The following is a 23,373-nucleotide window of genomic DNA, read 5'->3' as shown; positions in this document are numbered from 1 at the left end:
AAAAAAAAGCGTTGACACTTTAGAAAAAATGTAAAGAAGAGCAACTAAGATGATTGAAGGCCTGGAGAAAAAATTCCTATGAAGAACGGTTGCAAGATTTGGGTTTGGCCAGTCTAGAGAAAAGAGGGGATGGGGGGAAAATGATAGCAGTATTCCAATATTTGAGAGGCTGCCAAAAAGAAGAAGGGCTCAATTTATTTTCCAAAGGACCAAAAGGCAAGAGAAGAAGCAATGGATGGAAACTAATCAAGGAGAGAAGCAACCTGGAATTAAGGAGAAACTTCCTAATAGTGAGGACAATTAACCAGTGGAACAGAAGTTGCCTTCAGACATCGTGGATGCTTCATCACTGGAGATTATTAAGAAGAGCTTAGACAGCCACTTGTCTGAAATGGTGTAGGATCTCCTGCTTAAGCAGCGGGCTGGACTAGAAGACCTCCAAGTTCCCTTCCAACTCCATTCTGATTCTAATATTCAGTCCTGGTTAGACTGAATAGTCTCTAACTGCCCTGTTCAGGAGTTCCACCTTTTGAAGCACTGCTGTTTTCTTTCTTGGCTGTGTCTTTTTGGCAGAGCGCCTTCCGGAGCCTTCTGGGGCCTCCAGCCACCATAGGATGCCTTGTGCTGCAAGGAGAGAAAATGGAGAAGTCAACCTGCCCCATCCCCAATTTTATATCAGGGAGGTGTGTTTAGTCTCCACCCCTTAGATCTCTCTTCCCCCCCCCCCCCCACTGCAACCTCAACAGGTCAAAGAAGAAACAGCCAAATAAGAGAAAGGTTTGCAATTCTCCTCCACGTAGACTCCTCCTGGTCCTTCCCGGAGAGAGGAATTCCTGGAGAAGAGTCCACATTGGCTCAGAAAGACACAGGGGTGGTCATCAGAGGTTGGTGTTTCACTCACATCTCAGGAAGAGAATCCAAAGTCCCACGTTTATGGCAGCCACAATTGCCACAGGGATCCACCACATTGTAACTAAAGGAGGAGAAATTCAGAACTTCTGATTAGACAAAGGCTGGGGTCCCTGATGGGGAGATACTCAGCAAGAGAACATTTCCCAACCCGCACCGGCCTCCAGGCTGTGCTCCCACATGAAAGAAGCTAACTCTCTTAACTTCTGTCAGGAAAGTTCTCCTTAGTTCTAGAACCAACTTCTAACTGTCAGGTAAGTTCTTAGTTCTAGAACCAGCCTCTAATTAACTCCTTAGTTCTAGAACCAACTTCTGTCAGGAAAGTTCTTAGTTCTAGAACCAGCCTCTAACTAACTCCTAACTGTCAGGAAAGTTCTCAAACCAACTTCTAACTCCTAACTATCAGGAAAGTTCTCCTTAGTTCTAGAACCAACTTCTAACTGTCAGGAAAGTTCTTAGTTCTAGAACCAGCCTCTAATTAACTCCTTAGTTCTAGAACCAACTTCTGTCAGGAAAGTTCTTAGTTCTAGAACCAGCCTCTAACTAACTCCTAACTGTCAGGAAAGTTCTCAAACCAACTTCTAACTCCTAACTATCAGGAAAGTTCTCCTTAGTTCTAGAACCAACTTCTAACTGTCAGGAAAGTTCTTAGTTCTAGAACCAGCCTCTAACTAACTCCTTAGTTCTAGAACCAACTTCTGTCAGGAAAGTTCTTAGTTCTAGAACCAGCCTCTAACTAACTCCTAACTGTCAGGATAGTTTTCCTTAGTTCTAGAACCAACTTTTAACTGTCAGGAAAGTTCTTAGTTCTAGAACCAGCCTCTAACTAACTCCTAACTGTCAGGAAAGTTCTCCTTAGTTCTAGAACCAACTTTTAACTGTCAGGAAAGTTCTTAGTTCTAGAACCAGCCTCTAACTAACTCCTAACTGTCAGGAAAGTTCTCCTTAGTTCTAGAACCAACTTTTAACTGTCAGGAAAGTTCTTAGTTCTAGAACCAGCCTCTAACTAACTCCTAACTGTCAGGAAAGTTCTCCTTAGTTCTAGAACCAACTTCTAACTGTCAGGTAAGTTCTTAGTTCTAGAACCAGCCTCTAATTAACCCCTTAGTTCTAGAACCAACTTCTGTCAGGAAAGTTCTTAGTTCTAGAACCAGCCTCTAACTAACTCCTAACTGTCAGGAAAGTTCTCAAACCAACTTCTAACTCCTAACTATCAGGAAAGTTCTCCTTAGTTCTAGAACCAACTTCTAACTGTCAGGAAAGTTCTTAGTTCTAGAACCAGCCTCTAATTAACCCCTTAGTTCTAGAACCAACTTCTGTCAGGAAAGTTCTTAGTTCTAGAACCAGCCTCTAACTAACTCCTAACTGTCAGGAAAGTTCTCAAACCAACTTCTAACTCCTAACTATCAGGAAAGTTCTCCTTAGTTCTAGAACCAACTTCTAACTGTCAGGAAAGTTCTTAGTTCTAGAACCAGCCTCTAACTAACTCCTAACTGTCAGGAAAGTTCTCCTTAGTTCTAGAACCAACTTTTAACTGTCAGGAAAGTTCTTAGTTCTAGAACCAGCCTCTAACTAACTCCTAACTGTCAGGAAAGTTCTCCTTAGTTCTAGAACCAACTTTTAACTGTCAGGAAAGTTCTTAGTTCTAGAACCAGCCTCTAACTAACTCCTAACTGTCAGGAAAGTTTTCCTTAGTTCTAGAACCAACTTTTAACTGTCAGGAAAGTTCTTAGTTCTAGAACCAGCCTCTAACTAACTCCTAACTGTCAGGAAAGTTCTTCTTAGTTCTAGAACCAACTTTTAACTGTCAGGAAAGTTCTTAGTTCTAGAACCAGCCTCTAACTAACTCCTAACTGTCAGGAAAGTTCTCCTTAGTTCTAGAACCAACTTTTAACTGTCAGGAAAGTTCTTAGTTCTAGAACCAGCCTCTAACTAACTCCTAACTGTCAGGAAAGTTCTCCTTAGTTCTAAAACCAACTTTTAACTGTCAGGAAAGTTCTTAGTTCTAGAACCAGCCTCTAACTAACTCCTAACTGTCAGGAAAGTTCTCCTTAGTTCTAGAACCAACTTCTAACTGTCAGGTAAGTTCTTAGTTCTAGAACCAGCCTCTAATTAACCCCTTAGTTCTAGAACCAACTTCTGTCAGGAAAGTTCTTAGTTCTAGAACCAGCCTCTAACTAACTCCTAACTGTCAGGAAAGTTCTCAAACCAACTTCTAACTCCTAACTATCAGGAAAGTTCTCCTTAGTTCTAGAACCAACTTCTAACTGTCAGGAAAGTTCTTAGTTCTAGAACCAGCCTCTAACTAACTCCTTAGTTCTAGAACCAACTTCTGTCAGGAAAGTTCTTAGTTCTAGAACCAGCCTCTAACTAACTCCTAACTGTCAGGAAAGTTCTCAAACCAACTTCTAACTCCTAACTATCAGGAAAGTTCTCCTTAGTTCTAGAACCAACTTTTAACTGTCAGGAAAGTTCTTAGTTCTAGAACCAGCCTCTAACTAACTCCTAACTGTCAGGAAAGTTTTCCTTAGTTCTAGAACCAACTTTTAACTGTCAGGAAAGTTCTTAGTTCTAGAACCAGCCTCTAACTAACTCCTAACTGTCAGGAAAGTTTTCCTTAGTTCTAGAACCAACTTTTAACTGTCAGGAAAGTTCTTAGTTCTAGAACCAGCCTCTAACTAACTCCTAACTGTCAGGAAAGTTCTCCTTAGTTCTAGAACCAACTTCTAACTGTCAGGTAAGTTCTTAGTTCTAGAACCAGCCTCTAATTAACTCCTTAGTTCTAGAACCAACTTTTAACTGTCAGGAAAGTTCTTAGTTCTAGAACCAGCCTCTAACTAACTCCTAACTGTCAGGAAAGTTTTCCTTAGTTCTAGAACCAACTTTTAACTGTCAGGAAAGTTCTTAGTTCTAGAACCAGCCTCTAACTAACTCCTAACTGTCAGGAAAGTTCTCCTTAGTTCTAGAACCAACTTTTAACTGTCAGGAAAGTTCTTAGTTCTAGAACCAGCCTCTAACTAACTCCTTCAGGAAAGTTCTCCTTAGTTCTAAAATCAACTTCTAACTGTCAGGAAAGTTCTTAGTTCTAGAACCAGCCTCTAACTAACTCCTAACTGTCAGGAAAGTTCTCGAACCAACTTCAGTTAGTTCTAGAACCAACTTCTAACTCCTAACTATCAGGAAAGTTCTCCTTAGTTCTAGAACCAACTTCTGTCAGGAAAGTTCTTAGTTCTAGAACCAGCCTCTAACTAACTCCTAACTGTCAGGAAAGTTCTCCTTAGTTCTAGAACCAACTTCTAACTGTCAGGTAAGTTCTTAGTTCTAGAACCAGCCTCTAATTAACTCCTTAGTTCTAGAACCAACTTTTAACTGTCAGGAAAGTTCTTAGTTCTAGAACCAGCCTCTAACTAACTCCTAACTGTCAGGAAAGTTTTCCTTAGTTCTAGAACCAACTTTTAACTGTCAGGAAAGTTCTTAGTTCTAGAACCAGCCTCTAACTAACTCCTAACTGTCAGGAAAGTTTTCCTTAGTTCTAGAACCAACTTTTAACTGTCAGGAAAGTTCTTAGTTCTAGAACCAGCCTCTAACTAACTCCTAACTGTCAGGAAAGTTCTCCTTAGTTCTAGAACCAACTTTTAACTGTCAGGAAAGTTCTTAGTTCTAGAACCAGCCTCTAACTAACTCCTTCAGGAAAGTTCTCCTTAGTTCTAAAATCAACTTCTAACTGTCAGGAAAGTTCTTAGTTCTAGAACCAGCCTCTAACTAACTCCTAACTGTCAGGAAAGTTCTCCTTAGTTCTAGAACCAACCATTGTCTATCCACTGCAGGATGAAAGCCTCTTCCATGTGTTTCCAACAAATACAATCGTGTCATGTATTATATATCATCATATACCATGTACCATATATATCAAGCGTCCATGAAAGAGATCTAAAACAAAATGGATTGACGACATCAGCAGGCCCAATTGGCAAAAAAAAAAAAAAAAAACACCTCAGGGTGTTCCAATATGGGTTGGAAACATGTGGGAGTGGCCTTCATCCTGCAGTGGATACATAATGGCTAAAATGATCTTATGATTATGGTTATGATTATGATTAACATGATGATTTATCATGTATCGTATGTTTTGACTTTTTTCTCTCCTTTCCAACTCTGTTACTCTGTTGAAAAAGTTACCATTTGTACTGTAACTTCCCTGTCAGAAATCCCTTCTCTCCCATCACTAAATGTAGGACTACATTCATTCATTCATTCATTCATTCATTCATTCATTCATTCATTCATTCATTCATTCATTTATTTATTTATTTATTTAATCTAATAATTTGTCAATAAGCACAAGGAAACAGTATCAGTATAGACCAGGATTCGCAACCTTAAACACTCAAAGAGCCATAAAGGTCCTAACTGGAAGCCCCCCCGTTCAATTCTGGAGCCGACCGGAAGCAGGGGTGAAATGTAAAATTTATTACTACTGGTTCTGTGGGCGTGGCTTGGTGGTGGGGGGTTAATGTGACTGGGTGCGCGTGGTCAACTTTTTTTTTTTTTAAACTTTTCAAAGCATTTTTTCTAATGCTTTGAAAAGCCTCTGCCAATCAGGCAACTCAGCTGGGATCGTCAGAGAGGCATTTTAAAAAATACCTCTCTGCCGATCAGGCAACTCAGCTGGGAGTTGCCAGAGACTTTTCAAAGCATTTTTTTACCACCTCTTCAGCCAAGGGGTTGCAGAAAAAAATGCTTTGAAAAGCCTCTGACGATCCCAGCTGAGCCGCACGATCATCAGAGGCTTTTTTTTTTTTTTTTACTTTTAAAAGCATTTTTTCCTCGGAAGAGGTTGTAGAAAAAATGCTTTTAAAAGTAAAAAAAAAAGCCTTTGATGATCGTGCGGCTCAGCTGGGCATGGTGAGGGGGGTGGGGAGGGATTTTTGCTACCGGTTCTCCAAACCACCCACTGCCTTCACTACCGGATCGGGCGATCCGGTCCGAACCGGGAGCATTTCACCCCTGACCGGAAGTCCGCTTCCCCCACCATAGAGTCTCCTCCTAGCGTGGCATCCTTTTTTCCTCTACCTGTCCTAACCGAAAGCCCTATCAATTGTGGAGCCAACCAGCGACAAGGAGCCACAGCAGAGGGATGAAAGAGACACATGTGGCTCCAAAGCCGCAGGTTGCTGACCCCTGGTATAGACGTAAACATGGACACGTAAATGGATAAAAATAAGCAAAACATAGCCATAAACATATAAAATGAGTACATATAAATGGGGACAGTAGGACAGAGATGGTAGGCACGCTGGTGTGCTTATGCACGCCCCATTTGCTGCTCGCCACCTGAGAACTTGAGATGGTGCAGCAGAAGACTTTCTTCTCCCCACTCTTTCCGACACTGGTGAAAAATCGACTTCTACACATCACAACCCCTCAGTCTCTCACCTGTTTCCTCCTTCCAAGCCAAGATCAGGGGCTTCTGCAAGCCCTTATGTTCCAAGTGACACCGAAAATGGCTCCTTTCCTTGGGGTTGATTTCAGTGCTGAGCCAGACATAATAGGTCCCGTCTGAGTTGGGGGCCACGTTCCTACGGAGGGTCTCGTACTTCCAGACCTCTCGTTTCCTCCACCAGGTGGCCTGGATCTCCTTGGGGTAGAAGCCATAGGCCTGGCAGATGAGGATCTCCAGGCTGTTATTAACCATTTTACGAGTCACTTTCCCCGCCGGGGGCTCTGCAGAAACAGCAACGCTACATTCCTGGAATGTCTAATATTTCTGTCAAGATGATTTAATAACAGGTAAGGCCTCATTTGGCCCTCCTCCCCCACTGCTCCCTCCTCCATGCTTGAACCTGGGAGAACCTCAGAGATGGGGCATTGAAGCTCTTTAGATTTAGCTTTGAAAGACACCCATGTTTTCCGGAAAATAAGACCGGGTCTTATTTTCTTTTGGGCCCTAAAATAAGCAGTAGGGGTTGTTAGGGAATTGTTATTGCCCAACTGGTTGGTCAGGAAATATATAAACCAACTGTCAGATTTTCAGGCTGTCTTCAAATAAATTGCATCGCAAACGAAGTTTTTTATAAAACAAACTTCCATTTTATTAAGCACAGCACTTTTTACACCGACTCGTTGTAGCCGGCACTGACGTGCTGCCCCAAAACCCCTCCTCTTCCTTCCCCCACTCCTCTGCATTCATTGGCCACCTTCCCAATCATTCACCCCTAATCTACTGCTCCAATTCAAAGAATTTCCCCCCTCCCATCCATCTTCTAGGGGACATTATCTCCAGAGGAAATAAGTAGGTGAAAGGCAACCGTTCTGTTGCAGACGCCTGCGTTCTCCTTCTTATGTCAGCACTAGGATAAATGCATCTTGACGTGCTAACACCAACATTGTGTGTTTGTAGCTAAAAGTATTATGTAGCTTTAAAAACTGTGTTGCATCATCATGCCTCCTGATTGGCTGAGCTCTGTAGCCAGAACTGTACTCTGTACAGCTTAAGGTACTTAATGAGAGCTGTACTTAATGGAGAGCTGAATTATGGTTTGTGTGGACACTATACCATTTTACCTGCTGATATGCTGTAACTCTATATTTGATCTCTCAGCATGATCATTGCTTGATCATGGCTATTTATTGTTTTTCTAATATTTATTGACTGTTTTTATATTGAACTGTGTTCCTGATTGAAACTAAAGAGGATCTGTTTTATTGTATTTTTCTACAACTGGTAAGAAGACTTTAAATATGAAAATATCCCTGGACTGATCTTTATCTCACTTTATATGTGAATGAGCCTGGTGGCGCAGCAGACTAATAGCCTGTTATTAATACCAGCTGCCTGCAATTACTGCAGGTTCGAATCTCCCCAGGCTCAAGGTCGACTCAGCCTTCCATCCTTTCTAAGGTAGGTAAATTGAGGACCCAGTTTGTGGGGGCAATAAGCTGTCTTTGTATAAAATATACAAAAGTATGAAGGCTATTGCTTAACGCATTGTAAGCCGCCCTGAGTCTCCGGAGAAGGGCGGCATATAAATCAAATTTTTTTTAAAAAAATGACTTGGAATGTTTTTGGACTATGATTTTGCATTTTCCCTAAAAGTAAAATAATAATAAAAAAACAGTTTGTTTGTATGTTAACTTTTATTATCCACAATCATTCTCAGTCGCTTTCGTGCGTAAACTAAAAGGATACTCTGCTCAATAACCCACAACATTGGTTATGAGCCCAGTATATCCTTAACAGGGGTTATTTTCAGGGTATCTTACTTTTTTCCATATACACTTCTGCTTGCTCGTCATCACAAAGCAGGGGGGGATGGAGCTGCTCCAGGCGCCCCAAACCAGCTTACCTCAGGTCCCCCACATCCAGGCCACCCATGCCTCGACACCTGCCTTCTCTCAGGGCCATGGCCCCAACACATCGCTCAGCTTCCTGCTCTGTTGTTGTTAAGTTGGGTGAATGAGGACGCAGCAAGCCAGAGTAGTTAGTGACAACAGCTCTTTATTATATGGTGAGAATCCAGCAACTGACCAGGGGAGCCAGCTCCCTTTATATACCTTGCAGCTGTGGTGGTCAGCCAATCAGCTGAGGGTCAGTTAGTTCAAACTTCCCGCCAAAACAAACCTATTTACATAACACTCCTCCCCTCCCAGAAGTCACTTGGGGTGTCATTTGCATACAAAGTCTCTCAGGTGACTAGGGCGTGTACGATGCCTAGTTGACCTGCGCAGTTCAGTCGGAGGGGCGGCGTCGAGCAGGTCGGAGGGACTTTCTGTTTCTCCCTGCTCCGCCAATGAGGCCTCCGGAACCTCCTCGTAGGCGGCGACTTCTTCGGCTGCTGGGACTACCTCGATGGGGCGGCGCTGGATACCCGAATCCTCAGCTAAGTCCTCCGCTCTATTCGGGCTAGTGGTTTGTGCCTCTGGTTGGTAGTCGTGGTCGGAGATGGGGTCGTCTAATGCCTCGTCTGTGTTTGTGGTTACCCGTTTTCTTAATTGGTCAATGTGTCTGCGCCAAACTCTTCCGTCCCCCATGTCTACCCGGTATGACTTGGGGCCTGTGATTTCTGTGATTGTTCCTGCCTCCCAGAGTGGGCCCTGTCCATAGTTTCTGGCGTGTACCGGTGTTCCTATGGTGAACTCTCTAAGTTTCCTCTCCCCCCCCTTGAATACCTCTGGGGAGTAATTGGGGTTGAGTCTATCTAGTATTCCCCGGAGTTTCCGCCCCATTAATAGTTCGGCCGGACTTCGGCCTGTGGCTGTACAGGGTGTGGAGTGCTGGGCTAGTAGGAACTTGTCTACCCTTTCCTGCCAGTCCCCGGGGCTTAAGCGTGAAAGGGCCTCCTTTGCTGATCTAACAAATCTCTCAGCCTGTCCGTTACTAGCCGGGTGAAACGGGGCAGAAAGGACGTGTCTGATCCCAAGTCCCGCTAAGTAGCCCTCGAACTGTGTTGCGGTGAACTGTTGCCCGTTATCTGACACTAGGATGTCCGGTAACCCATGTGTGGCGAATAATTGTCTTAGCTCTCTAATGGTTGCGTCGGTGGTAGTGGCCTTCATTAGCTTGATCTCCAACCATTTGGAGAATGCGTCTACGACGACCATGAAGGTCTGTCCATGGAAGGGGCCTGCAAAGTCAATATGTATTCTGGACCAGGGTCCCTGGGGTCTTTCCCACTCTCTCACTGGTGCCGTTGGCGGGTCTGATCTGGACTCTTGGCAGGGCTGGCATTTCCCCACCCACTCGGTGATGTCTGCATCCATGCTGGGCCACCAGACGTAGCTCCTGGCTAGCCCCTTCATTCTTACAATCCCGGGGTGCCCCTCATGCAACAACGTTAGAACCTTTTCCCTTAAGCGTGAAGGAATAACAACCCGATCGCCCCATAGTAAACAACCCCCTTGCATTGTCAACTCGTCCCGTTTTCCCGCGAATGGCTTAAATTCCCCGCTCCCAATCCTTTCCGGCCACCCCCTCATAACCCAACTTGCGACTGTCCGGATCACGTGGTCTTTGGTTGAGGCTCTCGCAACCTCGGCTGATGTGATGGGCCCAGAGTCCAAAACGTCTATCAGCAGGATGGGGATGCCGGGTGTGGGGTCTTCTAAACTGTCGGGTAGTGGGCATCGGCTGAGTGCGTCCGCGTTGCCCATGTCCGCCCCTGGTCGGTGTACCAGGCGATAAGAGTATGCTGCGAGGAAAATGGCCCAGCGTGTCATCCTGGGCGAAAGTGCTGCCGGGGTTGGTCGATCTCCCGCGAGGAGACCCAGGAGCGGTCGATGATCTGTGATCAATTCAAAGTCTCTCCCGAACAAGTACTCGTGGAATTTCTTTACTCCCGAAACGGCGGCTAGGGCCTCTTTGTCGAGCTGGCTATAATTTCGCTCGGCACTTGATAGAGTTCGGGAGTAGTATGCGATGGGCGCCTCTAGTCCATTCGGGAGTCTGTGGCTCAGGACGGCTCCCACCCCGAACGGGGACGCATCACATGCTAGAACAAGGGGAAGCGTTGCGTTGTACTGTATCAGGAAACTATCGGCTGACAGCAGTTTTTTAATGCTGGCAAATGCCCTGTCTTCAGCCTTCCCCCATTTCCAAATGGCTTTTTTGGTTAACAGTCTATGTAGGGGTTCTGCCACTGTTGCCTTGTCTTTTAGGAAGATGGCGTAAAAGTTTAATAGTCCCAGGAAGGCCTGTAGCTCTGCCTTGTCTTTGGGGGTGGGTGCTTCTTGGATTGCTCTGATCTTGCTTTCTGTGGGGTGGATGCCGGTGCCATCCACTCTGTACCCAAGGAATTCGACTGAGGGGACTGCAATCATGCATTTATTGCGTTTTACTCTGAGTCCTGCGTCCCTGAATTTCCTTAACATCTCCCTCAGCCTTTCTCTTAGCTGGTGCTCGTTGTCGGCGGTAATGAGCACGTCATCGAAATAGGGTACCACCCCGGGGATCCCTTGTAGCAGCCGCTCCATGGTGCTTTGGAACAGTCCGGGGGCCACGCTTACTCCGAATTGCAGGCGGGTGCACTTGAAGGCCCCTCTGTGGGTTACGATAGTCTGTGCTTCCGCGGGTAGCGCCATCTACCGGCAGCTGCTGGTACGCCTGCGCAAGATCGAGTTTTGCGAAGATCTTGCCGGGGCCCAGGGAATGCAATAAGTGGTGAACGACGGGCACTGGATAGGCGCTCTGCTGCAGGGCCTTATTTATCGTGCATTTATAGTCAGCGCATATGCGCACTGACCCGTCCGGCTTGACCGGTGTCACAATTGGGGTCTCCCATTTGGCGTGGTCGACTGGAACGAGCACCCCTTGTTTGATTAATTTGTCCAGTTCAATGTCTATTTTGGGCTTCAGGGCAAATGGTACCCGCCTAGGCTTTAAACGGATGGGTGCAATATTGGGGTCTAGATTAAACGAAATCGGGGTCCCCACATACTTGCCAAGCCTTTCGTCGAACACGTCCTGGAATTCCTGCATCAGGTCTTCCTTCAGGGTGCTTCGAACGTTCCTTACTCCGGTGAATCCCATGCCTAGGGCCCTGAACCAGTCCATGCCCAGGAGGCTGGGGAGGTTGTCGCTGACGATGGTGAGGGGCAGTTTCTCGGTAAACTCCCCGTACTGGACTTGGAACTCGCCTCTGCCTTCGACGGGTATGCGGTTCCCTTGGTAGTCCTTCAGTCTGCGTCGCTGCGGCTGGAGCTGTCGCTTGTGTACGCTGGGGATGACCTTCTTCAGGTTCTCCCAAGACATGATGGATATTGGTGATCCCGTGTCTATCTCCATCTGGCACTCCCGTCCCTCGATCTCGACCGTGGTGTAGGTCTTTTCTCCGGGCGAGGTGCAGGTCTGTGCGATGCGTATGGTGTAGGCCCCAGCGTCTTCGAATTTCGCGCCCTTCCGGTTTCCGCCATCCCTGTTGGGCCTTCGGTGTGGCGCCGTCTCGGATTGGGCAGATTGGCCACGTGGTCTGTAGCTCTGGTGTGCCTTCGATCTGCAGACCCTCGCGATGTGGCCCCTCTTTTCGCAGGCACGGCAAACGGCGTCCCTGAACTTACAGTTTTGTCGTGAGTGGGGCCCTCCGCAGCTGGCGCATCCGTCTCTGGGCTCCCTCCGGGCTGTGCGGGACTGCTCGGTGCGGTAGACCTCCTCCTCAGACTCCCCCTCGCTCGCGGTGCTCACGGCCTCCCGATGCACTGGCGTCGTTTTCTGCGTTGTCTTGGTTAGGTGGGAGCTCTTTAATCTCTCGGCGGCCTTTACTGACGACTCTTGCGCTCTGGCTTCGTCTAGCGCGATGAGTAGGGTCAGGTTTGACCTCGCAAGCAGCCTTCTCTGGAGCCGGCCATCTCTCACTCCGCAAATTAGTTGCTCTAGGAGCATCTCATCGAGGTCTCGGTACTCACATTGGGTTGCGGCCTTACGCAGGGCAGCGACGTACTCGCTGATCGATTCGCCCTCCTGCTGTAGCCGTTGCCGGAATTCATAGCGTTGGACGTACTTCGATGGCGTTGGTGCATAGTGGTCTTTCAGCAGGGTCTGTAGCGTCGACCAGGAGATGTTGTGGACCGAATTCGGCTCCGACAATGCTTCGGCTGTGTCGAAGACCCTTGGCCCACAGTGGCTCAGGAACAGGGCTTTCTTCCGAACGTCCGGTAGCCCTTGCATGTCGTTTGCCACCATGAAGCACTCGAACCGAGACATGTAGGATCCCCACTTCTCTTCCTTGGGGTCGAAAGGCGCTGGCGGGGTGTAGGCAGACATCGTTTCGGGGATTCTCCTGTGCTCCGCTCGCTCGCCTGGCTGGATTCGGTTGCGGTCTCTGGTCCCTTCTCTGAACGTGGCTTCAGCTCTTTCTCTCGAGTGTGGCTTCAGCTCTCCTCTGCTTCTGGCCTCAAAATCCCACCTTCGTCGCCAATGTTAAGTTGGGTGAATGAGGACGCAGCAAGCCAGAGTAGTTAGTGACAACAGCTCTTTATTATATGGTGAGAATCCAGCAACTGACCAGGGGAGCCAGCTCCCTTTATATACCTTGCAGCTGTGGTGGTCAGCCAATCAGCTGAGGGTCAGTTAGTTCAAACTTCCCGCCAAAACAAACCTATTTACATAACAGTTGTGGCCACGAGCAAGCAGAAGTGAGCCAGCAGCAACTCAGCAGCTGCACGTGGCTGCCGGTTCTGCTGCAATGAGGCAGGTGTTGGGACATGGGTGGCCTGGCTGCAGGGGCCCTGAGGATATCTGATACCTGATAGATATCTACTCTACTCTACTCTACTCTACTCTATCTACTCTACTCTATTCAACTCTATGTATTCTACTCTACTCTAATCAACTCTACTGTACTCTACTCTACTCTATCTACTCTACTGTACTCTACTCATTCTATTTATTTATTTATTTAATTAATTAATTTGTATATCGCCCTTCTCCCAGAAGGGACTCAGGGCGGTGAACAGCCAAAATTAAAAAACATACAATACAAAAGTTAATTAAAAAGAATTAAATCATTGGCTTCCCAATTTAAAACCCCCAAGTCTATAAAATTTAAAATCCCAATTAAGAGCCAATTAGGCTAGGCCAGCTTGGTGGAATAAATAAGTCTTCAGGGCCTTATGGAAGGTCCGGAGGTCCGGGATCAGTCGTATTCCAGGAGGCAGCTCGTTCCACAGGGTGGATGCCCCCACAGAGAAGGGTCTCCCCCTGGGGGCCGCCAGCCGACATTGCCTGACCGACGGCACCCTGAGGAGGCCCTCTCTGTGAGAGCATATTAGCTGGTGGGAGGTTATCGGTAGCAGCAGGCAGTCTCACAAATATCCTGGCCCTAAGCCATGGAGCGCTTTAAAGATGAGAACCAATACCTTAAAGCGCACCCGGAAGACCACCGGGAGCCAATGCAGCTCGCGCAGGAGAGGTGTTACATGGGAGCGCCAAGTCGCTCCCATAATCACCCGCACGGCCGCATTCTGCACCAGCTGGAGCCTCCAGGTGCTCCTCAAGGGGAGCCCCATGTAGAGAGCGTTGCAGTAGTCCAGGCGTGACATGACGAGGGCATGAATGACCGTGCACAAGGAGTCCAGATCCAGAAAGGGGCACAACTGGCGTATCAGGCGGACCTGATAAAAAGCCCCCCTGGCCACAGCCATCATATGCTCTTCTAAAGACAGCCGTGTGTCCAGGAGGACACCCAAGTTGCGAGCCCCCTCTATGGGGGTCAGTGACTCGCCCCCAATAGCCAGCGATGGCACCAGCTGGCTATATCGGGACGCCGGTATCCATAGCCACTCGGTCTTGGAAGGGTTGAGCCGAAGCCTGTTCCTCCCCATCCAGAAAATATATAGAAATAAGGGACAAACTTATCTTTTTGTTCTGATCCAATGTTAGTTTCTTTTGTTTTGCAAGATTTTCTCATGGAAATAGAACGAGACCTTCAGCATTAATTTCTTACTCAGTTAATGTCTTTGACTTTGAAGTCCTTATTTGTGGGGGGGGGGGGCATTGAAGATTATTTTCCTTCTGTAATGTGATGTGGGATACCGCCTGACCTTTTTCTACAAAGGGTGGCCTGGCTATATAGGGAAGAAATAATATGGGGAGGAGGAGCCTATAGAAACATGCTCAGTGGAGATCCCCCTTTGCCACTCACCTGGCCTCTGCAGAGCCTCCTTCCCGTAGGACAGGTATCTCTGCAGCCCCTCAATGCAGCTCTCCTCCAGGAAGACTTTCACTTTCTCTGACCACCCTGGATCCTCCTTCCACTTCAGCTTGACATTCTCGGCCTGGGGCTGAGCTGCCCCCAATCTGTGGGTCTTATTCTTGAAGCTGATGAAGTCCCACCTGTTGGAGCTGTAGTGCAAAAACCCTCCTTTGCTCCCATTTTCCCTGAGCTCACAGCCCAAAATCGCCTGCCAGATATGAAGCCCTGAGAAAGACCCAGAGAAGGGTGGGTGAGAAGGGCTCAGGAGTCCTCTCCTCAGCCCCCCTCCCCTCCAGAAGGACCATTAAGATAAGAGCCTTGGTGGCGCAGCAGATTAAAGTGCTATTAAGTAGCACCAGTTGCCTGCAATTACTGCAAGTTCAAATCTCACCAGGCTCAAGGTTGACTCAGCCTTCCATCCTTTCGAGGTAGATAAAATGAGGACCCGGATTATGGACTTGGTATAAAAAAGAACACAGCTTGGGGGTGGGGGCGAAAGCCCTACTAAGCAGGTATATACAAAAGTATGAAGGCTATTGCTTAACGCATTGTAAGCCGCCCTGAGTCTCCGGAGAAGGGCGGCATATAAATCGAACCAATAAATAAATACAATAAATTAAGAAGTCTCAGGCAAGGGGTCTTGCCCTTATCTGACCAATCTCTCCGTCCTTCCCCTCTTTATCCCACACGGAGGAACATGTTTTTGGGTTCAGAGAGCATAATCTGGGTGGGGTCAGGTGAGGGAGAAAATTCAGTTTGTGCGTGTGTTTGTGTCAGCGTTGGGTTCTACTTACCTTTACTACCAGTTTGCAACGGGGAGCGCATGTGCACGCTTGCTTCGCTCATGCGTGCATGCTTCTGTGTATGCGCAGATCATCAATTATGACATCCGGGCGGGTGGGCGGAGCCTCCCGCCGCTTTTACTACCGGTTCTAAAGAACTGGACAGAACCGGGAGCCACCCACTACTGGTTTGTGTCTTTCCTTTGCAAAGCAGGGGATGTAATGCATGCATATTGTCAACGTTTATTTATTTATTTATTTATTTTATTATATTTCTATACCGCCCTTCTCCTGCGGGACTCAGGGTGGTGTACAGCCAGGATAAAACATAGCATATAAAATTTTAAAACATTTAAAAAAACAATTAAATAATATTGGCCCGAATTTAAAACAACCCAATTAAAACCAAAATTCGATTAAAAAACTGAGAGGATGGGATCAAGCCAGCCTAGCTAGATGGAACAAGTGTGTCTTCAGGGCCCGACGAAAAGTCCGGAGGTCTGATATCGTGCGTATCTCAGGGGGCAGGTCATTCCAGAGGGCAGGCGCTGCCACAGAGAAGGCTCTCCCCCTGGGGGTCGCCAGCCGGCACTGCCTGGCCGATGGCACCCTGAGGAGGCCCTCTCTGTGTGAACGAACCGGTCGGTGGGAGGCTATTGGCGGCAGAAGGCGGTCTCGCAAATACCCCGGCCCTAAGCCATGGAGCGCTTTAAAGGTGGTCACCAACACCTTGAAGCGCACCCGGAAGACCACAGGAAGCCAGTGCAGCTCGCACAGGAGAGGTGTTATATGTGAGCGCCCCGTCGCTCCCTTAATCCCCCGCGCGGCCGCGTTCTGGACCAACTGCAGCCTCCGGGGTGTTCCCCAAGGGGAGCCCCATGTAGAGGGCATTGCAGTAGTCCAGGCGGGAAGTGACGAGTGCTTGAGTGACCGTGCGTAGGGAGTCCCGATCCAGAAAGGGGCGCAAATGTTCCAGAAAGTCCCCAACTCCAAGTAAAAACTCCATATTAGCACCAGAAGCTTCCACGCTGCCACATTGGAGGCCAAATGTGGCACTGCCTTTGCTCACCTCCAGCATGGTGGTCCTGTTTTGATAACTTCTCCTGGTCAGTCCTGAAAACCCACTCAGGGGCCAGAAAGGTCTGGTTTTCCACCCCCTCCATCCAGGGCACCAGAGGTTCCATCTTCCTGGTGAGGCTGTCAAAGCGAGCGATGGGCTGGTCATCCAAGTAGCCTCTCATGAAGGACTGAGGTGGCCCCTGGCTGGGCTCTTCTAGTTGCAGGTAGAAATAACACAGGGAGTGTGTGAGAGAGCCTGGAGAGGGAAGAAGAAGAAGGGTAAAATTAAGAAGTCTACACTCCGTCCCCTCCGACATTTTATTATCGCTGAGCATCTCCAACAACTGGGTTGCCCTCTTTCTCCTCTGCTTGGAAAGGTTCCTCCATTTAAACCTGGGGAAGAAGCCCCCAGCATCCATTGGCTGAGCTTAAAAACATCTGGGCAGGCCCACATCTGGTTCAGATCCCCCTCCCAGCTCACCTGGGCTCTTGGGATTCTCAGCCAGCTGCTTGTGCGCCTGACTCAGATCACAACTCCCTTGCCAATTGTAGGGAACTGATGGACCTGGGACAGGACTGACCACATAATTGACACTTAAAATTGCTTCGCCCCAATACCTCTTACTCATTCCTGCATCTGCATCTTCACAGAATAACAGAGATGGCAGGGACCTTGGAGGTCTTCTAGTCCAACCCCCTGCCCAGGCAGGAAACCCTACACCACTTCAGACAAATGGTTGTACAATCTCTTCTTAAAAACTTCCAGTGTTGGAGCATCCACAACTTTTGAAGGCAAGTTGTTCCATTGATGAATTGTTCTAACTGTCAGGAATTTTCTCCTTAGTTCTAAGTTGCTTCTCTCCTTGATTAGTTTCCATCCGTTGCTTCTTGTCCTGCCCTCAGGGGCTTTGGAGAATAGCTTGACTCCCTCTTCTTCTTGGCAGCCCCTGAGATATTTTATTTATTGATTTATTTTATTCAATTTATATCCCGCCCTTCTCCTAGTGGACTCAGGGCGGTGCACAGCCAGGACTAAAACACATACCAATACAAAATTTAAAATTATTAAAAGAATTATATAACTGTGGCCCAAAATTTAAAACATTGAAACTAAAACCCATTTGACAATTTAAAAAGCTAAAAAAGGCTAAAAAAGGAGCAATGCTATCATGTCACCCCTAGTCAGTGGTGGGATTCAAATAATTTAACAACCGGTTCTCTGCCCTAATGATTTCTTCCAACAACCAGTTCACCAAACTGCTCAAACTTTAAGAGCCTTAGTAGTACAGTGGTCTAAGGCACCCTGTTATTAAGCTGGTTATTAAGACCAGCTGCCTGCAATTACTGCAGGTTTGAATCTCGCCGAGGCTCGAGGTTGACTCAGCCTTCCATCCTTTCTAAGGTAGGTGAAATGAGGACCCAGTTGTGGGGGCAATAAGCTGACTTTGTATAAATATACAAAAGTATGAAGGCTATTGCTGAGCACATTGTAAGCCGCCCTGAGTCTCCGGAGAAGGGCGGCATATAAATCAAATTAAAAAACAAAACAAAACAAAAAAAAACGGTTCTCCCGAAGTGGTGCGAACTGGCTGAATCCCACCACTGCCCCTAGTCCTTCTTTTCATTAAACTAGAAATGCCCAATTCCAGCAACCGTTCTTCATATGTTTTAGCCTCCAGTCCCCTAATCATCTTTGTTGCTCTTCTCTGAACTCTTTCTAGAGTCTCCACATCTTTTTTACATCGTGGCGACCAAAACTGGATGCAATATTCCAAGTGTGGCCTTACAAAGGCATTATAAAATGGTATTAACACTTCACGTGATCTTGATTCTATCCCTCTGTTTATGCAGCCTAGAACTGTGTTGGCTGTTTTGGCTGCTGCAGCACATTGCTGGCTCATATATATATGAGCCAGCAATGAGCAATAAGCAAACGAGCTAGAAATGGATCTATTTAGGTCTCCCACCTAGCAGTAAGAGCTTGCTAGCTGTTAGAAAAGAAAAAAGCCCAGAATCGAGTGGATGTGATTCTACTGAGCTGGAGCTACAAAAAAACCTTGGTTATGTAGGGAAAACCTGGCACGGCGGCTTACAATGCGTTAAGCAATAGCCTTCATCCTTTTGTATATTTATACAAAGTCAGCTTATTGCCCCCACAAACTGGGTCCTCAATTTACCTACCTTAGAAAGGATGGAAGGCTGAGTCGACCTCGAGCCTGGTGAGATTCGAACTTGCAGTAATTGCAGGCAGCTGAATGTTAATAACAGGCTATTAGTCTGCTGCACCACCAGGCTCTTTATTTATCAATATTTAAGTGATTGTCCTTTCTTTCATGATTTGTAACACACCCTTCCTGTGTTCAGCAACTCCATTCTCTCCCAGAGTTTGGGGGGGGGGGTGTACATTTTTCTACGGGTTATGCCTTTCTTTCTTTCTTTCTCACCCACTGCTGAAACATGTTAGATGTAAACTCTGTTTATAGCTGGCAAACCCTTGGATTGACCTACAGCTTCCTTGTTAGAGACCTGGCTGCTCTCCAGAGAATCCACCCAACCCTTTCCCAGCCCTCCAGCCCTTCCCAGGTGACTCTATTTTCTGATAAGGTGGACTCCATAGCAGGTAAGGGGAGGAAAGAGATGGGAGAGAGACGGATTGAGTGCTGAAGGTTCCTCTGTGATGGAATAATTGAAGAAAGAATAAAATAAAGCTGCAAACTCTTCTACAAACAGCTTTTTCTGTGCCCCTCCTGTCAACCCCCCCCCCCAATGTCTCCTGCTGCAACCTCTTTTCCTACTGACTGTTGTCCCTATCCTCCTCCCCCCCTTACATATGTAAATTAGACCAGTCCCAGAATCATGTATAAACTCAACCCTGGCTGTGTTTTCGCTGCCCAAATAGACCTTTGCTCTCAATTTCGACAGCTCCCCAGAAATACCAATGGAATTGATGGCAAAGAAACACCAAATGTTCTTAATCAAGGGTTGGTAAATCAAGAACCTCCTGGAATACGACTGATCCCGGACCTCCGGACCTTCCGTAAGGCCCTGAAGACTGATTTATTCCAGCAAGCCGGCCTAGCCTAAATGGTTTTTAATGGGATTTTAATTCTATAGACTTGGGGTTTTAAATTGGGAGGCCGATTGATTTAATCTTTTTTAATTATCTTAACTTTTGTATTGTATGTATTTTAATTTTGGCTGTTCACCGCCCTGAGTCCCTTCCGGGAGAAGGGTGGTATACTAACTAACTAACTAACTAACTAACTAACTAACTAACTAACTAACTAACTAACTAACTAACTAAATAAATAAGAAGGAAGATGTTTCTGTCTTGGAAATCAATCTTTCCTTCCTTCCCTCCCTCCTTCCTTCCTTCCTTTCCTTCCTTCCTCCCTCCCTTTCTTCTTCCCTTTCCTTCCTTCCTTCCTTCCCTTTCCTTCCTTTCCTTCCCTTTCTTTCCTTCCCTTCCCTTCCTTCCCTTCCTTCCTTCCTTTCCTTCACTTTCTTTCCTTTCCTTTCCTTTCCTTCCCTTCCCTTCCCTTCCTTCCCTTCCTTTCTTTCCTTCCTTCCTTCCTCCTTTCCTTTCCCTTCCTTCCTTCCCTTCCTTCCTCCTTTCCTTTCCTTTCCTTTCCTTTCCTTTCCTTTCCTTTCCTTTCCTTTCCTTTCCTTTCCTTTCCTTTCCTTTCCTTTCCTTTCCTTTCCTTTCCTTTCCTTTCCTTTCCCTTCCCTTCCCTTCCCTTCCCTCCCCTCCTTCCTTCCTTCCTTCCTTCCTTCCTTCCTTCCTTCCTTCCTTCCTTCCCTCCCTCCCTCCTGCTTGAGGAGGGGGATGGACTAGAAGACCTCCAAGGTCCCTTCCAACTCTGTCATTCGGTTGTCCCAAAGGGGCTTTTTCAAGACATTTCTGGGTTTTCTTTGAAGACTCAGCCAAGAAGCTCGAGAGCTGAAGCAGCTCCTTGGATGAGAAGGGAAACGTCTTCAAAGAAAAACCAGAAAGTTCAGTTGCCTCTTGAGAAAGCCCCTTTGGGGCAACCAGGACTGAGAATCTCCCGAGACTGTGATTCTGTTATCAATGAGCTTGGAGGGGGAGAGACCCAGCCCAGGACGTGGCTCCCCCTCCTTTTCTCCTTCCTCTCCCCCCTTCCCCCGTTCCCCGCCGCCCAGGTGGCAAGTCCTTCCAGGAACTCACCGCAGCAGCTCCCGGGCACGAAGGCCCCCAGCACCGCTCCCACGAGCACGAGGGGCAGCCGTTGCAGAGCCATCGCCCTCCAGCCGAGGTGGAGCTCTTGCCTCCCAATCAATCAGGAGATCATGAGTTCGATCCTAGGTAGAGACAGATGTAGGGTCTCCTGCTTGGCCAGGGGGTTCGACTAGATGACCTCCAAGCTCCCTTCCAACTGTGCATCTGTTAAGAAGTTTGCTTCTTCTGGGAAGCCACGTGCGCTTTTCCACCCGAGACACCGGGTTGAGCCCAAGAGCCCAAACGGATCAGGCAAAGGAAAGGCCCGCCCTGCCCTTCGCTCCCCACAGCGATGAGCCTCCGGGGCTGAAGCCAAGTCCTCGACTCCCCCGTCCAAGGCGGGCAGATCTGCCAAGGAAGAGGGGAAAGGGAGCCCTGGTATCCTCAAGGGGGGCTTATGAGTTTGAGGACTGAGGTTCCGTGGTTCTTGGGGGGGGAGAACTTCCTTCCTTCCTTCCTTCCTTCCTTCCTTCCTTCCTTCCTTCCTTCCTTTCCTTTCCTTTCCTTTCTTTTCCATTCCATTCCATTCCATTCCATTCCCCTTCCCTCCCTCCCTTCTTTCTTTCTTTCTTTCTTTTTCTTTCTTTCTCCTTCTTCCTTCCTTCCTACAGCCTTTCCTTCCTTCCTCTTTCCTTTCCTTTCCTTTCCCCTTCCCTCCCTTCCTCCTTCCTCTTTCTGTCTGCCTGTCTGTCTTTCTCCTTCCCTTCCCTTCTCCTTCTTCCTTCTTTCCTTTCCTTCCTTTCTCCTTTCCTTCCGTCCCCTTACTTTTCTCTTTCTTTCTTTCTTTCGTTCTTTCTTTCCTTTCCTTCTCCTTTCCTTTCCCTCCCTCCTTCCTCTTTCTGTCTGTCTGTCTTTTTCTTTCTCCTTCCCTTCTCCTTCTTCCTTCTTTTCTCCTTTCTCCTTTCGTTCCGTCCCCTTGCCCTTCCTTTCTTTCTTTCTTTCTTTTTCTTTCTTTTTCTTTTTCTTTCTCCTTTCCTTTCCTTTCTCCTTTCCCCTTCTCTCCTCTACCCCTTCTAGAATCCTCTGTTCTTTCCTTTTCCTCGTCTTTTCCTTTACTGCCTCCCTTCTGAATTCAGTTGCTCTTTTCCTTTTATTGCCCCAAACCACAATCTAGAGGTGGGGGAGGCACACCTGGGTCAAATGCCCCTCAAAATCTTCCCGGAAGGAGGGCTGTGTGTTCAGGCTGGTTCATCTCTAGCTGCTTTCTCCCTAAATGAATTGCCAATGCTGCCGTTTGATGGCTTGTGCCCCAGGAGTTTGTGTGGCTTTTCCCCTTTCTTTGGCTCTGTCTTTCCCCCATCACATCCCAGACAGGCATGAAGGATGAACCGGAGAGGAGAAAGATTTGAGGTTCCCCTCCACATGAACAGTTCTTCCCTGGAGGAATGCCAGGCACAAGTAACCAGGAACTGGAGTTGAGTTCAAAGTAATAAAATTTTATTACATGCTACCCATACACCAGGATCTGGTTTACTAACAGTTGAAGCTAAACTGATGTTTGATAAGGATCAATTGAATTCACTGGGTGTGTGTGGCTGGATTCTGAACTGATGACACGTGTCTATGGAGATTCTCCATCATCCAAGTCATGGTTGTCCCAAAGGGGCTTTTCCAAAAGGCAGCTGGACTTTGTTTTTTTCCTTGAGAATATTTTGCTTCTTGCCCAAGAACTGAAGAAGCTTCTTGGACGAGAAGTGAAATGTTTTCAAGGGGGAATAAAATGAAGTCCAGTTGCCTTTTGGAAAAGCCCCTTTGGGACAAACTGGTGACTTGTTTAACCTGCCTTCCAGTTCAGCCTGTTGATCTCCTACAAAGAGCTTGGCCAAGATGGTCCCTTCAATGAACTCAAGGGCTTCTAAACCTTGGAAGAACCGCCTGCCCAATTTGACGCCCTCCCACTGCAGCCAACTTCCATGAAGTTGTTAAAGGCAGCCCTTCTCAGAAGCTCTAGAGATGAACACCTGTGCTGTCTCTCCGTCCGTTGTGCTTTCTTCATTCTTCAGTAGCCTCTCTTGGTGGTTTCAACCTCTGAAGTTGGTGCAGCACCAACAGATGGGGAATTGTGTTGATGTGTAAGTCAGAAAAGAAGTACGGGGATACCAGACAGTGCAAGAAGCAAAGAATATGAGGATGGGCTCCCTCCAAACCCATTCTTGGGAAAATAAATCAACCGAAGAAAGAATTTCTAGATTTTATTGTTCCTGCTTTTGGTTCCTTAGTGCTTTCTAAACCTCCAAGCACATAGCTGGGAAAGGGGCAGAGAGAGACACTTGGAAGAATGTGGCAAAGCCTCAAAGAGTATCTTGGTGGCGCAGTGGTTAAAATGAAGCATTGCAGGCTGACTCTTATATACTGCTCCATAGTGCTTTTACAGTCCACTCTAAGTGGTTTACAGAGTCAGCATCTTGCCTCCAACAATCTAGGTCCGTGATGGCGAACCTATGGCACGCGTGCCACAGGTGGCACATGGAGCCATATTAGTGGGCACGCTAGCTCAGCTCTGGGGCATATGCGCGTGCCGGACAGTTGATTTTCGGGCGTTCTGGGCTCACCAGAAGTAGGGAAACAGGCTGTTTCCTGCCTCTGGAGGGCCTGGTGGGGGGTGGGGAAGGCCCATTTTTCTTTCTTACCTGCCTTCAGTTCCTTTCTATGGATCTGGGAAGGGCGAAAAAAGCCTTTCCCACTCCCTCGGAGGTCCTAC

The 23,373-nt window shown here is 47.4% G+C and overlaps 1 protein-coding gene across 1 annotated transcript; it reads right to left on the bottom strand.

Moving 5' to 3' along the window:
• Positions 1-893: 893 nt before the first annotated feature.
• LOC139311777 (major histocompatibility complex class I-related gene protein-like) lies at positions 894-20,694 on the bottom strand. Its single transcript, XM_070936285.1, has 5 exons — positions 20,622-20,694; positions 16,446-16,691; positions 14,544-14,819; positions 6,346-6,633; positions 894-973 (listed from the first exon to the last, which is right to left on the bottom strand). Exons 1-5 carry the CDS (start codon positions 20,692-20,694, stop codon positions 894-896), a joined length of 963 nt encoding a protein of 320 aa, XP_070792386.1.
• Positions 20,695-23,373: the final 2,679 nt, after the last annotated feature.

The sequence above is a fragment of the Pituophis catenifer genome, unplaced genomic scaffold, assembly GCF_029215685.1.
Source record: "Pituophis catenifer annectens isolate HBS135680 unplaced genomic scaffold, rPitCat1.0.hap2 SCAF_2, whole genome shotgun sequence".
Classification (NCBI taxonomy): Eukaryota; Metazoa; Chordata; class Lepidosauria; order Squamata; family Colubridae; genus Pituophis; species Pituophis catenifer.
The sequence above is the reverse complement of the archived record's forward strand: the minus strand, read 5'-3'. Positions and strand labels throughout refer to the sequence as shown.